The sequence below is a fragment of the Labrus mixtus genome, chromosome 15 (genome assembly GCF_963584025.1).
Source record: "Labrus mixtus chromosome 15, fLabMix1.1, whole genome shotgun sequence".
NCBI classification, from domain to species: Eukaryota; Metazoa; Chordata; class Actinopteri; order Labriformes; family Labridae; genus Labrus; species Labrus mixtus.
The window spans coordinates 10,601,216-10,621,972 of record NC_083626.1 but is presented as its reverse complement, the minus strand read 5'-3'; the positions used below and the strand labels follow the sequence as shown (position 1 = coordinate 10,621,972).

At 39.1% G+C, this 20,757-nt stretch overlaps 2 protein-coding genes across 2 annotated transcripts in view; one reads left to right on the top strand and one right to left on the bottom strand.

Annotated features, from left to right (window-relative positions):
• The window catches only part of LOC132990397 (tumor necrosis factor receptor superfamily member 5-like), a 71,989-nt gene that overhangs the window by 6,746 nt on the left and 44,486 nt on the right, over positions 1-20,757 (top strand). Inside the window, exons 2-6 of the mRNA XM_061058662.1 lie at positions 15,873-15,966; positions 16,139-16,161; positions 16,262-16,296; positions 17,149-17,242; positions 19,513-19,638. Of these exons, the coding sequence (XP_060914645.1) occupies positions 15,944-15,966; positions 16,139-16,161; positions 16,262-16,296; positions 17,149-17,242; positions 19,513-19,638 (301 nt within the window). The 5' untranslated portion in view covers positions 15,873-15,943. The remainder of the gene's footprint in view (positions 1-15,872; positions 15,967-16,138; positions 16,162-16,261; positions 16,297-17,148; positions 17,243-19,512; positions 19,639-20,757) is intronic.
• Positions 4,130-7,710, bottom strand: LOC132990408 (tumor necrosis factor receptor superfamily member 14-like). Its single transcript, XM_061058678.1, has 7 exons — positions 7,367-7,710; positions 6,962-7,055; positions 6,593-6,703; positions 6,193-6,348; positions 5,107-5,194; positions 4,851-5,035; positions 4,130-4,766 (listed from the first exon to the last, which is right to left on the bottom strand). The coding sequence occupies exons 1-7, from the start codon at positions 7,406-7,408 to the stop codon at positions 4,687-4,689; spliced, it is 756 nt and encodes a 251-aa protein (XP_060914661.1). The 5' UTR covers positions 7,409-7,710; the 3' UTR covers positions 4,130-4,686.

The following is a 20,757-nucleotide window of genomic DNA, read 5'->3' as shown; positions in this document are numbered from 1 at the left end:
AGAACACACCGCAAAGACTACAGCCGACGGCCAACCACCACATAACTCTCCATGCCAGCAGGGGGCGGTAGTCTGTTATCATCATTCCAAAAAGGACAAACCGGAAAAGGACGAGGAAGAACGCGGATAAATAAACCGTTGTTATGATACGAGGAGACAATTTTCTCACTGCTGTCGCTCAACACTCGTGATACATGAACTTCTACTGGAGAATAATGTCTGATAAAAAGTAGTAAGTGGTGTTGTCAGCTCTTGATCTTTTATTAGTGGAACAAGAACAGACGAGGTGCTTCTGTAATTCTTCTCATGCACTGGCTCTCCTGTTTCGCTTATCTGAACAGCCAATCAGAGAGAGTCCTACCCTCGACCACGCTGGCGCCGGGTCCTCAGCCAAAAAAAGGCCAACTGGGGCCGACGGGTAGCGACGGAGCTGGACACACCGTAAAAACTAGAGGGGCGACGGCTCACCGATGGATTGGCGGTCTCCTTGGTGTGTCAGGACCTTTACTCGCCTGGTGTTGCTGCATGTTGTGACAAATAAAGGCAGCTTTCAATCAGAGGCCTCTGTGCATTTAGGGATGATTCGTTTTCAGAATTTAAATATGGAATAAAGCAGCAAGAAACAAAAACTACTTAAACTTCTGTCAAAGAAAGACATACTGATGCTATATGCGTACCAGCTGTGCAGCAGGTTGCCTTACATTTAAAGGCAGGGTTGGTAATTTTCTAAAACTAGCATGACTTTGAAAGTAGCATTCCCTCAGTGGTCTGTCTGCACAGTCTACAAAATACAGTTTAAAAAACATTTTGGAAACTAAAAACAATTAAAAACACACTCGGACTCTCAGAAAAACACACAGAGAAATCATGAGTCATACTCAACAGTAAACAGATGGGTCTTTAACTTAGCTTTAAAAACCTCAACAGAACAAGCCTGCCTGATGTCCAGAGGTAAACTGTTCCAAAGTGTCGGTGCACGGAAAGAAAAAGCCCGCTCACCAACTGTCTTCTTTCTGACCTTTGGGACACTCAGAAGACCCGTCCCCTGAGAACACAGGGCTCGGGCAGGCACATAGGGGTTCACCAGGTCGGTAAGGTACAATGGTGCACTGCCATTTAATATTTTAAAAGTTTAAAAGGGGGGGGGACAGACCTTCCTCACAGCCTTCATTTTGTGTAGCAGTGAGCCTTTCAGCTCCTGCTATGACAGCTGTGAGGAAGGTCTACTGGGGCCTGACGTCAGACCTCATGTTCAGGTTATTCTCTGTTATCAGCCTCTCATTGGCTCCTAGCTCAGAGGGTCTAACCTGGATATGAGGAAGGACTTCAGGTCCCACCAGGGCCACACAGGACGACATGTGAGCCCACATGGAGTCCTGGGTGGTGTGGGTTTACTCCGAGCGCTTCGGTTTCCTCCCACAGAAACAAATCGTTTGAAAAATAATCACAATAAAAAATTACAATTCATTTGAAAAAAGAATCATCTCTGTTTTAATACATTTCTTCAGATTATTTCTAATATGTATTTGTGTCTCACATTTTATTTCTGTTCTGACTCTGTCCATGGTTCTGATGTCTGCTCTCTACCACTTGCATTGTTTCTGTTTTTTATCATCACTTTATAAAGTAAACGCTGGGAAATGATATTTTATGGTCCAAACAACAAATGAATTAAAGATAATAATAAAACAGGAAGATTAATGAATATCATTGAAGGGGACAAACAAACAAAAAGGCAAACAGACATGAAGACAACACCTCACACTTTGTCCATCATGACTTGTTGCTCAGTGTACAAACGCCTCGTGAGATGCTCTGACTGCTCCACCAAATCATCTTCATCAAGTTTTATTGGTTGGTCCGGTTCTATAAGAAGTGGGTACAGCGGGGAGATCAGTTACTTCAGAACACAGATCACTACTCAGTTTCCTCGCCTGCTTTGCTCAAAGGTCTGTGACCTGAGACGTAGCAGTTACGATACACTTTATTGTCCCCTCGGGGAAAGTTGTGTTGGACTCACAGTGCTGCCAAACATTCAGCTGCTTCCACTCGATTTAATAAATAACAACAATATAAAAACCACATCCGCACATAAACAAACAGGAAAATACTAATACAGAACAACACAACATATATTCCACATTACTCATATTGCACAAGATCTGCAAACTATTAGCTAGTTAGCTGCATTCATGTTCGTGTTTGCTAACTTCAGGTTTTCTTCTAAACCTCTGGACACCACTGTCATGAGGCCGCAGGCTCCAGGGTATCTCTACGCGCCCTCTAGTGACCTCTGTGAGTATTTCACTAACACAGTAACAAGTAGAGTACTTTGAAATGTGTAATTTAATCTGACCTGAACTGTATTTTAGTCCTTTAATGGATTTCTCTACCATCCACAAACCTTTAACCCTAACACACACTGTTCATTTTATTCACTTAATTAAAAATGTAAGATCTTAAATGTACGTCAGTTTTAAAGCTGTGCACTGCTGCTGACCTCTAGTGGTCAAAGACAGAACTTTCTGAGAGTCTCCATTTGTTTCTTTTAGCATCAACACTTTGTGCTAACAGTTAAATTATTTCCAGTCATTGTAATGGTAAGAAAACGACAGTAAATCGATTGTTCTTAGTTCCTCTGCTTGTCTTCACTTTCTGATTTTTTTTCTGCCTTTTCTGGTCTCATATTTACAAAAACAAAATAATAATCTGAAATTTTGAGATTAAACTCGTAAATTTACGAGCAGGTGCCTTGCCTGTTGACAAGCAGCGCCTCTGAGTTTAAGGGAATTAAACCATTTAAAAAACAGAGAAAAACAAAAGTCAGATATTAGTAAAGGAGAGAAAGGAGAGAAAGGTTTGAAGAAAAGATGAAAGATGAGATTGATGATGAGACAGAGTTCAGTATTCAGAGTTCTTCCTCCAGGTGATATATTCAGTATGAAACACAGAGCTTTACTTCAGAAACAGAACTGAGCCTTTGACCTTTGACCTCAGAGTTCTTACTGTCCTTTAACATCTCTCACATAAAGCTTCAAGAATACTCGACTTTAAACATTAAAGTTACTGACAGAGACTCACACCCGTCCTGACCTTCATACTGGGGTACATACCTGTGATTTAAGGACATGAACACACCTGTATGTAGACACCAAGAGGCAGAGAGGTACGAGCTCTATGTGCCCTCTAGTGACCTGTGTGAGTATTGACACCTGTGCTGCTGTTCTCTTCATGAACAGGAAGCTGCACTCTGATCAACATTCAGACTTCAGATTCTTGTTCTCTGTGTGGCTCGTTTTAAATCATGAGACACAAACACTGACCAGAGAGAGAAGATTTCATCTGTACAAAACATGAATGTCCATAGTTACATACAAGATATTTAAATGATCTTTGAGTTTCCAGACTTAACCCTTTGAACTCTTGAATAATTGACCTTTAATGTTTTTCAGCTGTCTTTACTAAACGACATTAGAAGAACTCAAAGTGAAAATATTTACAGGAACAGTTTCTGACATCTGAAACACAAGTTTGCCTTTAAAAAAACTTCTTGAAACAATTGTTTAAAATATCAAATGAAATATTTAAATTCAGTGATGTAGTTTTTCTGCATGTCTTATATTCACCAGATATCTGAAGAAAAGAGAAACACACCGACTGTTCTCATATTTAATCACGTCTTTCAATTTACTGCAGGATTTACAAAGTGAGCACGTTTTACCTTTTCATTCAGTGTCTACAAAAACCCTGAAACTACAGTTCCACATCCTGACCAGCAGGTGGCAGACAGCTCAACTTCAGTGTTATATTCATATATTTCTGTTGTTTTGAGAAATGAAATCCTGAACAGTAAATGGAGAGAAGATGCTCAACATCAGATTCTGAGGAAATCTGAAATCTTAAAATAAACTTTTTAAGTTTTAGAAATACTTTTACCCACATATTATATTTATGTTTTACCACATGTTTAATTAATTGTTCAGCTGGTTGTAGTTTGATACTTTTTGAACAAAGCTAACTGGTGACTGGATTACCTGTACTGGTTACCTGAATTCATGACCTGCAGAGGTCAAAGTTCAACATAATGAATCCAAAGCATCAAGTTTTTTTGATTTCAGACTTTATTTGTATTTTCATACTTTATGAACAAAGTTCAGTTTTTTTAAACTCAGGAAATGAACTGAGCTGAAACACTCGGTGAGGTGTTCGTTCTTATCGAGCAGAAAAGGAATTTTAAAACAGATACAGAAAAACAAACAGTTTTTATAAAAAGCATTAATAAAACTCAATGTCTGCCAGTCTTCCTCGTTTTCTGTACAGTTGACTTAAGATTTGGTTCTAACTTTGTTAGCTTGGACTGAGGTTTTTTCTGAACTCTGAAGAGATAATGTCCCAGAATCCAGCAGGATAATAATACCTGGATCCTGGAGAACATTTATTCTGCAGGGCTCAGAGAAATGTCTGCATGTTTAGGGAAGGTCTGAAACACCCTGAGGAGAGAAAAGATTTACATTAAAACTTGAACTTTTGTAACTTATGATTTATCTGAATGTGTTAGCGATCATTGAGCTGAAAATCTCTGCAGTCTCACCTGATCTTCTTTTTCTCTAAACATCAACCATTCCATTGTCTTGTCTTCTGGATTCACTGGTTTCTTTAAAAGTAAAAATTGAAAGTGAGCAACATTTAATGATCTAACTGTGAAGCTGATTGAGAGTAAAGAGATGTAAAACATACCGTCTGATGAGCTTCTGCTGAACTTTTTTCTGTAAGACAACATGAAACAAATCATTGATGGTATCTATAATGAAACATGATCATGTTTTTATTGTCACATTATAAATTCTTACTTCTGTTTAGACAACTTTTTATCTTCTTTCTGTAACACCACGCTGTTAATACAAGCACGAGAGCTAAATGAACCACAACAACAACACCGACTATCAGTCCAGTCCTGTCTGATGGTATATCTCCACACTGAGCGTCCTCTGTCTTAGTTCCTGCTCTCAGCAGCTCTCGATTCTCTGATTCACATCTGTAATGATAGAGGGACAGTTATTACAGGAACATCTGGAGAGTCCATGTATGATGTGAAGCTTCACTCACTGTTTGTGATTCTGACAAGATGTAAACGTCCCGTCTGAAAAAGTTCCATCAGAGCAGGTCGAGCACACGGTGTCTGTGGAGGAAGTTCCTGCAGGAAATACACACAGTGACAGTTTTCAATATTAAACTAAATACATGATGAGATCTTTAAAGCAGAATCTCAGAAAGAAACACCTGAAAACATTTTTTAGTTTGAAGTTTAAAGCTTTAAATGTATGATCGATGAGCTGCAAATATACAGAAAGTCTTATTCACAGAACAATTTCACCTGATACCAAGAAAAAGTATCTTTCTAAACTTGATTAAATATCAATCTTTGATAACTTTTCATTTCATGTATGAAATGTTGCAGACATATCATTCATGCAGTCTAAAATATGAACCAATCAGAGACTCTGAACAAACCAAAGGAAATAAGTTCACTAATATTTGTGTCTGGAAATAAGATTAATATCAAACACTAAAGTTACAAGTTCTGCCACCAGATGGCGCATGAATTCATCCAGAGAGAGAGAGAGAGAGAGAGAGAGAGAGAGAGAGAGAGAGACCTGAAGCTCCCCAGGGCTTCCTACAGACCTTGATATATTTAGTGTAAACACCTGCAGTGTGATTTGATCAGATCAGCTGCTCCCTTTGACTATTTTCTGTGTAAACAAAACCAGCTGCAGCTGCTCTGGTGAGAGTAGCCAGTCGGTCTTCATGCTGCAGCATCGCCTCGGTGCTGCGGCCTGAAGCCAGTCTTCAGGCCGCAGCAACCAAGACCTTCTTCAGGCCCATGAAGCACTCAGGGAAGTGATCCTCGGGTCAGTAATCTCAGTGTTTTCACATCCTTAAGGAATGTAATCATGCGTTTCTTTCACTTTCACTCTGACTCAATTCCTCTCAGCTTCTCTTCTGACAATAACTTGAACTTCCCTTCAGTCACCAGTTCATCTGTAGCTACAGGAACAGTTTGATGTTGGAATAACACAAACAGCTCATTGCTTCAATTCTCAGGAGGAATATTTAGTTTATTTGTGTGTGTGTGTGTGTGTGTGTGTGTGTGTGTGTGTGTGTGTGTGTGTGGAGTTACACGTATGAACCCACCTCTCTGACTGATGTATTCTCCTGGTTCACAGCGTCTGTGTTTCTTTGCTTCAAAACAGTCGTACACTGTAAACTCTGAGCAGTAAAATCCTTCCAGAGGTTCACAAACTGTGTCTGATCGTATCGTACACGACGTCTTCATCTTCAGAGCAGAACCTGTCGACACAAAGATAAATACAGACATAATCGACTGCTTAAAGACTAAACAGCAACATGATGAATCTGACTATTTAAAACACCTTCAAGCTGTTAACTCAAAGGAAAACATCTGAACCAATGAGAGATTCAGATTTAAGGTGAGAACAACACTCCAGCTGCAGTTTCCTCATCAAGGACTCAGTAATAAAACTTCTGTCTTTAAATTAAAAAGGTAATAAAAACAACATCAACATTAATTTACCTGCTCCACATTCTCTGCAGGGAAAACAAAGTTTGAATCCGTTCATTTTATTCATGAAAGTCCCCTCTCTGCACGGCTGACAGGACACACAGTCTGTTTTAACTCGAGTCCCTGTTGAGAAGACAAAACTTTAATGTCACCAGGAAACAGACATTGTAGGATTTTATCTCTGATCCTGTTTGAAAATAAAGCATCAACTTCATTCGACTCGCGGTGGACGTGTTATGTTACGACAACAAAAACCTCAAAACATCATAACTTTCATTCTAACTTTTTATTTTAAAAGCTGCCATGAAATCAGACACGTCAGGCAGCAACAGTCAGAGAAACATCCAGAGAAATCCTGGAGGGACAGATTGACGATCTTACCGATGGGACACATGGGACAGCACTCGTCTCCAAACACATATTCTGTCCGACGGCAGGTGAAGGTTCGACTTACGAATATATTCATCATAAAAATCTGTGAAGAGAAAAAGAAACGTCAGAAACATTCCTGTGGTGATGAAGCTGATCAGGAGTTTGAGGTTATCTTTAAACTGCTCTGAATGTGGGATGATGGAGGCTGCTGAAATAAGACACTTGGTGGTTACACCTCTGACACTTCACCTTCCCACTCAGAGGAATCTCTAAACCACATTTACTAACCACAGAGGGAAAAACCAATCAGAAGATGAGATGTAGCTTTCAGTGAACAATAATACAGTCCTTCAGGGGAAAGATCACAAAGACAGAAGTGTTGAAGAGGAGGAGGAACAAGTGAAGATCATTTACCAGCAATGAAGCCGTGAACCGAGGATTTCTTCTGAACTTCATTTTAAACTCCAGGATCAAAGTTTTCTGGGGCTGAAGACGTCATCTCACTGAGATTAAGGGATTTAACGACGACATCACCTGAAAACAGAAAGAGAAATGCAGAAATTAAACACTGCTGTGAACATGATCAGCTTTATAGCTTCTCTTCTTGTAACTGAGATGTGCAGCTCTGTCGTCTCTCCTCACACAGAGGCTCCTCTCAGGATCACTTCAGACGTCTGAACCATAAAACTGATGTTCTTGTGAATTTCTGGCATCACCGGGTCTGAAGTTTGTACAAATAAAAATGATGATGCAGATCAGGTCTCGAGAGGAAATGAAAACAAATTTTAAAATGTTGGTTTGTTAAATCATCAATGATGCATTCAAGGAGGTCAGGAAATCTAAAAACTGATATTCTTTGAGACACAGCATCAATCAGATTGTTCACTCCAGTAGAAATGTTTGATGTAGAACAGATTGTTCTTTGAGATATCTGTTTATAGAGAGAAATAAATCCTGGTCAGATCAACGCGGGTCGATTGGAGCTGGGGTCTCGTTACTTTGGTTTAAAACTGGATCACTGAATCCAGCATATGTCAAGCATATTTCTATTTCATTTCCATTAGACTTTTTTTTCTAAATCTGTCCTGAATTGGTAAATTGCTCCCAGGTGAATCTTGACTTTCTCTAACGAAGGGAATTGTGTGAAGCATTAGATCAACCAATGACCAACCAGTTTTCTGAAATAGCTCAAAGGTGCATCTCATGAACCATCAACTGGCAAGTATATATATAACCAGAGCACAACACAACGTTACAATGTCTGACATTCATGATGAGATAAGAACCACACTTGTTGACCATGTTCTCAATCGTGGGCTTACAATGGCCGAGGCTGGTTGAAGGGTGCAGCCAAATGTTGGGAGAACAACTGTGTCCTCAATCATTCAGACTTTTCGTCGACAGAACAGTTATGTAATCTAACAATAGGCACTGTACTGTAATACTGTATACTTTCTGTAATGCTTCATACAATATTACAGTATTCCACTTGTATTTTACAACATACAGTAAGTATACTTTATACAGTGACATTTTATCTTACTCAATTTTGTGTTTTGCATTACTATATTGTTTCCACATAGGACTGCAAGACAACTTCACAGGGGTGGCAGAGGGCCCCTTTTCACACCTGAACAGGAGGAGGCTATTTGCACCATGGTTGTAGAAAACAATGCCATAAGACTAAGGGAGATAAAGAGTGCCATTACAGAGGACAACAACATCTTTGAAAACAGCCAAACAGTCAGCATCTCAACCATTACCAGGGTGCTGAAAAGACACCAAATGAATATGAAGCAGCTGTACACTGTTCCATTTGAAAGAAATGGTGAAGGAGCTGCACTACCAGTATGTACAGGTAAAGCATGTATGAGCATGCAGTAACTGTACCTCACAGTAAACAGTACATCGTATAGTGATATACAGTACAGTAAGTGTGACCTTTACACATTTGCTATGGCTGTAGAAAAGAAGATGCAATATGTGCTGTATACATTTGATGTAACTGTATCTTGTCCAAAATGAAAATGCACATAATTCATAAAACTCATTTTGTGTCTTCTGGATATAGCGTATAATGGAACTGGAAGCAAATGAACCACCGCACAACTACATCTACATGGATGAGGCTGGCTTCAACCTAACGAAACGCAGAAGATCGAAAAATCATCGGCCACAGAGCTACAGTTGATGTGCCAGGCCAACGGGGCGGGAACATAACCGTGGGTGCTGCTATCTCTGAGAATGGTGTGCTAACGCATATTCCCATTATTGGGCCATACAATTCAGAGCGTCCTGTCACCTTTGTAGACACTCTCTACAGGGATCTCATCCCTGAACAGTCACATACACAGATGACCCTTCTGGCTGCCATGGATGCAGCGTGTGATGACATCACAGCAGATGCCTGCAGAGGCTGGATAAGACACTCTAAAAGATTCTTTCCACGCTGCATCGCAAGAGAAGATATTCGTTGTGATGTGGATGAGAATTTGTGGCCCAACAGACAGGAACGTCAGGAGGTGTAGGAAGACTGCACTGTAATTCCTACAGCACTGCATGTACAGTGTAGCGGCTTTCCTGGAGATGAAGCCGCTGAGAGGCTGAGGTTGGGCCTAATATATTTGTCCGACGCGCTTTCAAAAGAATACTGTGATACGTAAAAATAAGTTTGACTTTTTTATTAACGTAAAAAAAGAGAATCAACTTAACTTATAATAACGTGCATTAACTCATAATCACAGTGAGCCAGAAACAATAGCGGTCAACAAAAAATATGACAACCCAGCTCACCCCCTCTCTTCCACTGAGAACAAAAGGTGAACAGGTGAGTTAAATCAATACATCTCCGCCCATAACCATGTGACCCAACATCCCCTCACTCAACACAATCCTAATAAATGATATAATAATCAATAACCCAAAACACCAATATATAACAGACTACCTTAACCTTAAATAAATACCACAAAGACAATTATATCAATCCATGGCTCCAACATACAGTTTCCTCTAAGGAGATTGTCCTATGTTCACATTTCTACTTTTGTTTTCTTCTTTGTGCTGTCTTTTCCTTTCTGTATCGCAATGACATGGTCTGTCAACAAGTACAGTAAAAACATAAATGTGAATCTTGTCCAGTCTCTTGCAATCAATCTCCCACATACACTAAGGCGTAACTTACAATTTACAATAATTGTCACCAGAACTTTAGCCATAGTTTATATCAGAACACCCCTCCAGAGTACACTGTTACATTGACAACATGACTAAGCAATTTGACTGTCTTATCTGTACACAAGGACTTGTCATTCTGATGGCACTGACATGTTCATTAAATATATCAAGGTCTGTAGGAAGCCTTGGGGAGCTTCAGGTCTCTCTCTCTCTCTCTCTCTCTCTCTCTCTCACAATGATCATAAGACTAACTGTTCTGTCAGTGAGCATGACTCTGTGGTTTCAAGACAAACACTAAAATAGGATAAACCTTGCGTTTCTCAATCCTCTGAAATAATTTGAACCCCTGCAGCTGATTCAGTTCAGTCTTTGTCACTAGCGTCGAGTCTTTCCATTTAACGTCGACAGATTCCTGACCGCTGACGAGTCAGAAACAGAGCAGGAAGAACGGAGAGAGGCCATCCCGTTCACTGGTCTCAAAGTTCACACTGTTTCAGCAGACAAACTTTTTCTCGGTAAAACACCGGAACATACATGAAACATGTCGCACTTTAACATACTAACAACAGACTGTAACAGAGTTTTAACCTGCTCTGTGTGACTCATTTTAAAGAAATGTGAAGAGGAAAAACTGCTGCTTACCTCGTTAAATGGAGAGACCAGAGACTGTAAATATGAGGCGGAGAGATGTGACGTCATGGGTACTGCAGCGTGAGGCTATAAATTGGTAAACTGACTGTCTCTCTACCAGAGACTGTAAGATGTTCATGTCTCTCTACCAGAGACTGTAAGATGTTCATGTCTCTCTACCAGAGACTGTAAGATGTTCCTCCAGCACACAGAGTCTCCTCATCGAGACAGAAACATGTCTGCAGAAGTTTCTCTTTATTATTCTTCACTTTGCTTTATTGTCTCATGACATGCAGCTCGTGTGTTTCTCTTCAGCTTTATATTTGATTCTGTCATGTTGGGTTCACTTTGAATCTTATTATTCTGATGTTGCTCTTTATCTGTTCTCTCTTTATTCTTCTGTCTGCTTCTGAAGCTCTGTGAATATCATTTAAAACATTTGAGCAGGTTTCATGATCATCTCCTAAACGAGACATCAGGACCAGAAAGAAGACCAGCATGAGGTTCAAACATGTAGTCTATAAACTGTTCTGTTCTCGTCGTGTGTCTTCATGGTGCAGCTTCAGAAAGATGACGAGGTGACTGTGAGAATAAAAAGAAAGTCTGTTTCTGTTTGAGGAGCCTTGATCTCTAATTTATGAATTATTGATATTTTCTTTACTGATGGAGAAATCCTGAAAGTGTCGAGTTTGGTTTGTAAGAAAAAGACAGAATAAAACTAAAAGATGTAAACTATCTAATTACATTTAACCTGATATATAATTATAACCATAATGACACAAAAAACATTTTTCTTAAAGTGAAATAAAAGTGAAGCTTTACTAAAACAGGATAACAAACTGAAACTGATGTGTTTATAAAAATCAATCAAATCAGATAAATGTTCATCTTCTCTGACTCAAACACAGCCAGTGACTCTCTGAAAGATGTCAGACACCTCAGGTTAGATTTGAATCTTTTATCCCTTCATTGTTTCAGATTTGATGAACTATGATTAAAGGAGTCATCAGAGATGATCATCATGTTAGTCTGTAAAGTAAAGTGATGTCAGGAGGAGTTTTTAGACTTTATTCAACATGACAAACAGCTGATGAGGTGCATCAATCTGAACTTTATAATCTTATTCATTGATGGTTTAAAACTTGTTTTTATTCCTCACTAAGTGTTCAGAGTCCCTGAATGAGCACGAGGATCACATGCAGAGTTGATGTGGTGGGCGGGCGTCACTGTTCCTTGTGCTTTTACATCAGTGATCTAAACCTGATCTCCAGATGATGGTTTTGTAAGATCCTTTGCCCCGTGTCTTCTGTTAAACCATTGTGTGTCCATTAAGCCTTTCTCCCTCTCCTTGTGTGTGAAGGGTTGAACATTAGAGAGAGCAGGCAGCAACCTTTCAGGAAGGGTAGGCCCATGTGAAGTTTCTGTACTGAGTGTATTTTATTTTACACAGGTAGCCCTCTCTTTGTTCTTGTTGTTAATATATATATTATTATTTTAAGATAACATGAAGTGTATATTTGCTTAGCTGTTTAAATACATTTTTTGGTCTTGATAAAACACAAAATTTCCCCTGTTGAGTAAGAAATAAACCTTTTTTAAAAACTTTAGGCTAGATTGTATTAATATTGAGTTTAATTATACAATCAGAATTAAAATGAAATACAATTCATTGTTTTTTATTTTGTTTTTGTTCTTATTTAAAAATGGATGCCACAGCACACCCATGCATTGTGTCAGACGGTCTGAGACCCCGCTGAGGAGAGGTGTGTACTGAATGTATTTTATTTCACACAGGTGTGTACTGAATGTATTTTATTTTACACAGGTGTGTACTGAATGTATTTTATTTTATACAGGTGTGTACTGAATGTATTTTATTTTACACAGGTGTGTACTGAATTTATTTTATTTTATACAGGTGTGTACTGAATTTATTTTATTTTACACAGGTGTGTACTGAATGTATTTTATTTTACACAGGTGTGAAAATAAACCTGCTCCAGCTGAGTCCTTGGTCTTCATCTCATCCACACAGCACAACAGAGAACCTTTCACACAGTGTCAAGCCAGACCGGCTACACCAACAAATCCAACTTAAGTCATTAGCTTAAAAGTTTTGACTAAATGGAAAAAAATATATTAAAGAGAGAGAAAGAGACTGGATCCGACCATAATACAGCATGCTGATGATGCTGGCACCGAAAAGCAAAAAGAATTTCACCAAAATCCATGAGGCTTACGGACATCGATTTCACCGTTTCAAATCAAAATGAGACAAGACAAACAAATAAATATATATGTATATATATACTGCTGTCAAGTGACCTATCTTTTACACTATGTGGTAGGTTAGGTAACCTGTTGTGCTTCATTTTATTTATTTGAGGAGCCAGGTCGCTTGTTTTGGGCTTGTTTCCATAGAGCTGGTTGCTTGTTTCTCTTGTGAGATCTGGCAACACTGCCCCCAGGTGGTGTTAGTTCTTAACTTACATTATTGGTTACTACCACCACTAACTACAATTCACTTAGCAGACGCTTTATAGAGAATTATGTCATCTTACTGAAGTTATTTGGGTTTATTACACTCTAAGATTTAGTAGTTTTTGTATTTTTAAATTAAAAATGAAATTTTGTGTATCAAAATAAATATCTTTTTTTAAAATTTACTCTCAGCTCCATCCAACTGTCTGCAGAGACTGACTGCAGGACTCTTTCTTTACACTTTGGAGGATACGACAGCTTTGATGTGGCTGGAGGAACTTTCTGAGTCATGTGTTTCATAAATAAATATATTCTAATGTAGACAAGTATAAATTAGTCCCACCTGTGTATATTTGAGAACATTGCCTGTTACAAGCTGAAGAGCATCTGCTCGAAACGTCCTTGTGGCAATTAAAATAAAAATGTAGTTTGACGTTGAAAAGGAGTTGAGCATGTTTTCTCCATGACTTCTCAGACTGCAGACAGATACTATTGGATGGTTCCAGTTTTAATGCTTTTATTTTGAAGGGCTGAAAAACGAAAGTTAAATTTTCAGTGACGCCATTTGGAGCATTAAGGTATGTCCGTGTTTTTCTTACCATGTTTTATTAAGTTAAAGACTAAACAATATTGGAGAACAGTGTAAAAGTGAATCTTTGTTGTTTTAAAGTTAAAACTCTTCTGGTGTGAAATGTTATAAATCCTCTAATGATCACTAAATGAACACAGAGGATCCTGAGACACTCAGACTGTCTGACACTTTAGACTTTATGGAAATACATGAAAATAAGCTCAAACTTCAGGGCAGACATAAGGACTACAACAAGAAGACTCATAGGGAGAAAATGTTAAAGTTATTTCTAAACATGAAGTCTTCGTGACTTGCTGACTGTTGTTGACGAGTCTTGTAATCTTCCAGGAAATGGCTCCTCAACAAACATTTCTCTGCTCTCTGTGCACTTCATTCTAGTTTGATGATAGATTGGTAAATGACACATTCAAATATAAAGTTTGAACAATGTTGATTGAAACTTTCAGTGCTGGAATGTTTCAAAATGCACTGTGGATTTTTGATAGAGAAATGTGAAAGTTGGAGAAATGTACACATTCAGTGGTATATGTTCATAACTCTATACATAACAAACTGTCCTCAGAGGAAATTTGGTCCCTGTAAAAGTGTTGGAAGATAAAATGCTATGAGAGAAGTTGTGGTGGAGGGCCCGCAACAGTGAAACACTCTCTGGTAGCTTTTTAGCTCCAACAGTCTTCCAGGGACCCATTTTTTCATTTGAATAAAGTTTGTGTATTTAGTTCAGAAAATATTACAAAGAATTGTTTCACCACTCCAACTTTGAAATTTCACTACCAAATCTACATTAACTAATTAACTGAAAATAAATTCCATACATCAAATAAAGAAAACAAAAATCAGGTGAACATAGAAATAGCTCAGGCAAGACAAGAGATATTAAAAGAGCAAGACTTTAGATATATCCAAATCAAGTTTTTTGGCCTTTCTATTCTATTTTCCATATATTTGAATGATTTAAAGGAATTGACTAAATAACACAAAGACATAAAAAGAGGGGTTGATGTTTTTTCATTTACAAGTATAAATTTACCCAAAATTATAACAAGGTTAACAATGTCTGAATATAATAGAGGATATCTTTATCAGAAAATGTAGGAATGTTATCAATCTTTAAAGACAACCAGCTGTGGATATCAGCCCAACATGTTTTACTGTATGAGCAGTCAACAAATAAATGTTCCAAGGTTCCTACTGAGGAGCAAAAAGCACAGGGATCTACTTCAAATGGAGCCTTTTGTGTAAAAAATCACAAACTGAGTGGATTGCACATGCAACTTTAAAATGTGTTTCTTTGAGCGTAGGAGTAACTGGACATGACAGATAAAAAGAAAAACACAATTTTCTCAAGGTGTTGTCGAAGTTACCAGAGCTAGAATTGAAGTCTCTTCTTTTCTGTTTAAAGACTGTTTCACCGTCTATCAAGCAGATCAACTTCACCAACTTTTAAACAAGAAAGGTACACACAGAGAATATGACATGTTACTTTAGATCATTTGTTGTAAATTCTTCAAAGGTAAATAGGTATCCCTCTGTATTCAGCGAATGCCAATTTTTCTAACATCATATTTAAACCATTCCCATTTATTCAATGGGGATAAATAACTTTGTAGTTCGACCTTTTTGATTAAGTAGAGGGTCCTTTTGCAAAATCAGTTGCTTTTTAATACACTATTGTTACACTTCCAGATTAAAGGCCCTGATTTTAGTATGTTGTTATTGTATTAACTACATAGAGTCATTACACAGTGATCAGTAAGAGAAGGACAGATATCACAGTCTGAGGACATATCGACTAGATTGCTCGTTATTAGCCAAAAGTCTATCTGCTATTATTACTCCAAGTGTATTGTCTCTATCTGGGTTATTATAATTCTATTATATCGTATCTTGACTTTAGTATCCTGATCAAAACATATTCATGGTTTGGACTTCACACTGTTTTTACTCTGTTACTGTTTAATATTAAACAGATTTATCATCATCAGGTAGTATTCATGTACACTTTGTCTTCAGTGAGAACATTTCTCTTTCTCTTCACAGATTCTCCTGCTGAACGTCTCCACAGGTCAAACTCTGACATGTGGTCCATACGAGTATGAGACACCTGGTGGATGCTGTCCTATGTGTCCACCTGGTAAGATCCAGTTCATAATTAACTTTATTTAATTTACATTTATGTCTGAGACCTTTTACACCTGGTGAACAATCTGCATCTGTCCTGATGATGATGATGATGATGATGATGATGATGAAGATGGTGATGATGATGAAGATGATGATGATGAAGATGATCTCTCTGACTGCAGGAAGCTGAAAACACTTTTCTCTGGGAGTGTGTTACCTGTCCTGGTTTGGAGTTACATTTCTCTTGGTCCTAAATCTGCGTTGGTTCAAACAGACGAGGAATCTGTGCTGGTCTTCTGTTACAGAGAGAATGAGACCTGGATCAGCTGCAGTGTTTCTGGTAAATGATTGTATTGAATTATCTGAGCACTGATTCAGGTTTTATATTTCTCCTCTTCAACATTTCTATCTGTGTAAATATTTGTTCTGAATGATTCTTCTTCACACAAACAGACAAACTTGATTTGAAACTCTTTCCCTCTTCTCTCTTATATTAGAACATGCTCTGATCTGAAAACTAGGAAGGTCTTGTCAGCTTAGGTGGGTGAAGCGAAACTTGCTTTGAGTAGAGATTGATAATGGGTCGCTCTTCAGTTTCATTCTCTGAGCATCAACAGTTGACACGTTTATGACGCTTCAGCAAGGCCACAGAGCCAGGGCATCCATGACTACTGCTTTTGCCTATATTTCCTCTGGTCACCTGCCAAATGCAACATGTGCTATAACTATAAGGAAAGACTTGTCTCATTTTCCTCCAGCCTGAAAACAACCCTCCAATCTGTTCACACCAGACATGTTTGCCTCGTATTTTACTGAAAAGGTTGCAACCATCAGTAACCAGTTTTCTGAGCCTGACCAACTCAGCCCAAAGGCACAAACCAAAAGTGCCTCACTCGACTCATTCTCCTCTCTGACTGAGGATGAAGTCTCTAAGCTTGTGCTAGACTCTCGGCCCACCACCTGTCCTCTGGACCCAATACCATCAAGCCTCCTGCAGACCATTTCCTCTCCGCAATGCTGCATATCATCAACTCCTTTCTGTCAACGGGTGTGTTCCCCACCGCATTCAAGCAAGCTCGGGTCACCCACACTAAACCCAGCCCAGGTTGAAAACTACAGACCGGTTTCTCTTCTGCCCTTTCTGTCAAAAATACTTGAACACACAAGCAAACATTTCTCTTTCTCTTCACAGATTCTCCTGATGAACGTCTCCACAGGTCAAACTCCCTCATGTCGTAGAAATGAGTATGAGATACATGATAGATGCTGTCCTATGTGTTCAGCTGGTAAGATCCACATGAATGTTTAATATATTTAATTTAAGTTTATAAGGTTGGATTAACATCCTAATCTTCTGTCACTGTTTCTGAGAAGATTGTTTTTATATAAATAACTCTGGACCCGATCAGTCTCTCTCTCTTACCCATGTGTGAGTGTTTCCTCAGCGGGTGCAGAGTGTGTCTGAAGCCCTTTTCAGACAGCTTTTTTTCATCATTGTACATTCATATTGATTCCACAACAGCCTTATATTGGTGCCAGTCTGTGATGTCACATTGCATTTCAGCATTGCAGAGGCACGGCACAGCGGGAGCTCCACATACACACACAGTCAGACATGCACACACACAGCGCTGTTCTCCCCCGCTGGCTCAGCTGATCTTGTAGGATTCTAGGAGGAGACTTTAATTGTACTGTTGATGATTTGGACAGGAATCATGAAAGCTAATGCTCAGTCAAGGAAATGTTTAAATGCATTATTGGAATTGCGCTGAATGAGTAGGCTCTCCAAACATGGAAACACTAGACAGTATTCATGGGCACATGTTAGCGATGACTACATCTCTTTAGCTAAGTCAGACAGACTTGATTGCTTTGAACGTCACTTACTAATATTTAGATCTTTTTCTTGTGCCCAGGCTGTTAACAGGAAATGTTTTGATAAATGGAGTTAACGTGTGTCTGTCAGCATATGCACATGTCATCATGGTGGCTGTAACAGATAATAGTGATGTCAAAAAGCTTATTCATATCACAGTGTGTTTTGGGGGAAATGTCCTCCCTTGAGGTAAACTGGGGTAAAAGTATAGGTAGGTAAATGGCGAGGGAATGACCCAAGGTTACCTGATGGGTTTAAGTATCAAGTAGCTAGTAATAAGTGTTCATTTAGGTCAGTCTGAGATCCAGAAAAACTGTGAGGGGGTAGTGGAGAAAATAGAGGGCAAGCTAAAGAAATGGCAGTGAATGTCCTACAGGGGGTGCACAGTTATTATTAACAAGCTGGTGGCCTCCACCCTGTGGCACCGCCAGCAAACCTGTTAAACTCCAGAGTATCATTGTAAACTTCTGTTGGGATAGATTACACTGGGTACCACAGAGTGTTTTATTTTTGCCTAAAGAGGAATGACATCAGGGAAGGAAGGCAGCTTTTAGGCTACAAAGCTTTCTTTAAGGACCTCTGAACTTACCCTGGAGACACATGGCTGAGTTTATTTTCGGTCTAAAATGTTTTTCAGACTGAGTTGTTTGCCATCATTTTATGTGAGTGTTGTTTAAATGTGGGGCTGGGCTTTAACACATCCTTGTACTGGCTGCTGAAGGAACTTATACTGAATGGCTCTCTATACTTGAGGGCACTTCCTTGGAAGAGGTGCTGATTATGTCTGGTTCTCTGACCAATAAGGGAATAAATACAGTCCAATATTCTGCTGGGGATTGGGTTTATGCTAGAAATTCAGAAAGGCGTTGTCAGATGAGGACAGAGCTCACCTTGAAAAAATGTTTTAATGGACAACTGAAAGGGGATGTGTATCAGGCCAAAGCTTCCAGACTGTGAAGGACTGGGCCCTCTGGGAGAGAGCAGCACGGTTTGGATGCCGTTGGACTCTGTGAATGGGGAAACGCTTTATCAGGGACGTGTCGAGGTGTTAAAAAAAGAGAAACTTAAAGACAGAGCAGACATACACTAACCCTAACCCATGGAGAGAGTATTTTAAAGTACAACCTGAGGTCAAACAACCTGAACAGAGCATGCTTTACAAACCACCGTTAACCACCGTTTCTCTGAACGGGTCGGCTGCTGATTGTCCCTCCTTTAAGCAAAGCTGTCAGTTTATCTGAGCAGAAAAGAAAAAAAATGGAAAGAGGACAGAGATGTGATTGTGGTGTTTCTAAACCTGATTAAAGCTCAAATAATCTTCGAAAACAAGTTTGATCATAAAATGAAGGTTTGGATGCTTTTACAAACAAATGAGATCATGAAGGTGTTTTCTCCTCCAAAGACTCTGACATCACATCTACAGATGTTTTCATATAAATCCATCATTTCCTTTTTTGTGACATTTTAGTCTGTTACTTCATCTTGATATGTGAATAATGTTTATCTGAATAAATGAAATTTAACACTCAAATATTCTCTCTCTCTCTCTCCCCACAATGACATAAGTTATTACAGAGAAGTGTTGAGGCATTCATGTTCTTTGTTCCTTCAGAAAAGAAGACAACTCAGTCTCTTCTGATTGTTCAAGAATAAAAAAAGTCTTCTTGTTGTTTCAAACAGGAGATTGTGTTTATGAAGACTGCACAGACTCCAGGAGTACTCTCTGTGAGCGCTGCCCTGAAGGAACCTTTATGAACCATCCGACTTCCCGTACACGGTGCTACGACTGTAAAAGATGTGATGAAGGTAGATCTCTGACATTATTATCAAACTAAATAAAGATCAGAACATGTTACTAAACAGTCATCACTGTAAAACCAGCTTTCTAACCTTCAGTTAGTTTGAGTTTGAGCCTCAAACACAGAGATGATCATCTGAGTACTTGTTATTTCCTTACACCAAACTGTTCTTTAGTAGAGCAGAAGTACAGTAGTTCATAAATAACCTCTGTGTTTGTGTCGACAGGTTCTGCTCTGAAGATGAAGACGTCGTGTACGATAGTATCAGACACAGTTTGTGAACCTCTGGAAGGATTTTACTGCTCAGACTCTAGAAAGGACGACTGTGAGGAAGCAAGGAAACACAGACGCTGTAAACCAGGAGAATACATCAGAGAACACGGTTAGTTAAACACATTTCACTTCATCACACACAGACAGTTTGAGTTCAATGTGAACTCACAGACTGGGACGCCATTCTTACCCCGTCATGGAATCAATAAGAACGTACAAAGACGTGATGAAGGCGGAGCTTAGTTAGAGAACTTCTTGACTCCAGTCTTTATGTTTAGATATGCTAACCTGGTTCTTACTGCAGCTCTGTTCTCTGGAAAACAGCTGATAAACACAACCTCCTCCTGTTAGCTGACATCTGAAGAACTCTTCATTAACACGTATGGTGGACGGTGATAGAGGGACTGTGTTCATGTCTAAAACAACCTCTGTGAAATAGTCTCATGTCTTCTGTATTTCCTGCAGGAACTTCCTCCACAGACACCGTGTGCTCGACCTGCTCTGATGGAACATTTTCAGACGGGATGTTTACATCTTGTCAGAATCACAAACAGTGAGTGAAGCTTCACATCACACATGGACTCTCCAGATGTTCCTGTAATAACTGTCCCTCTATCATTACAGATGTGAATCAGAGGGTCTGCTGCTGCTGAGAGCAGGAACTAAGACAGAGGACGCTCAGTGTGGAGGAAAAGTGTCACACTGGACTGCACTGATTATCTGTGTTGTTGGGATGTTTTTAGTCTCTGTACTCGGAGTGTTTTATGTCAGATGTCAACAGAGGAAGATTTGCTCTCTAATCTCAGGTAAGGTTTCCACTGTGACAATGAAACATGATCATGTTTATTTTATA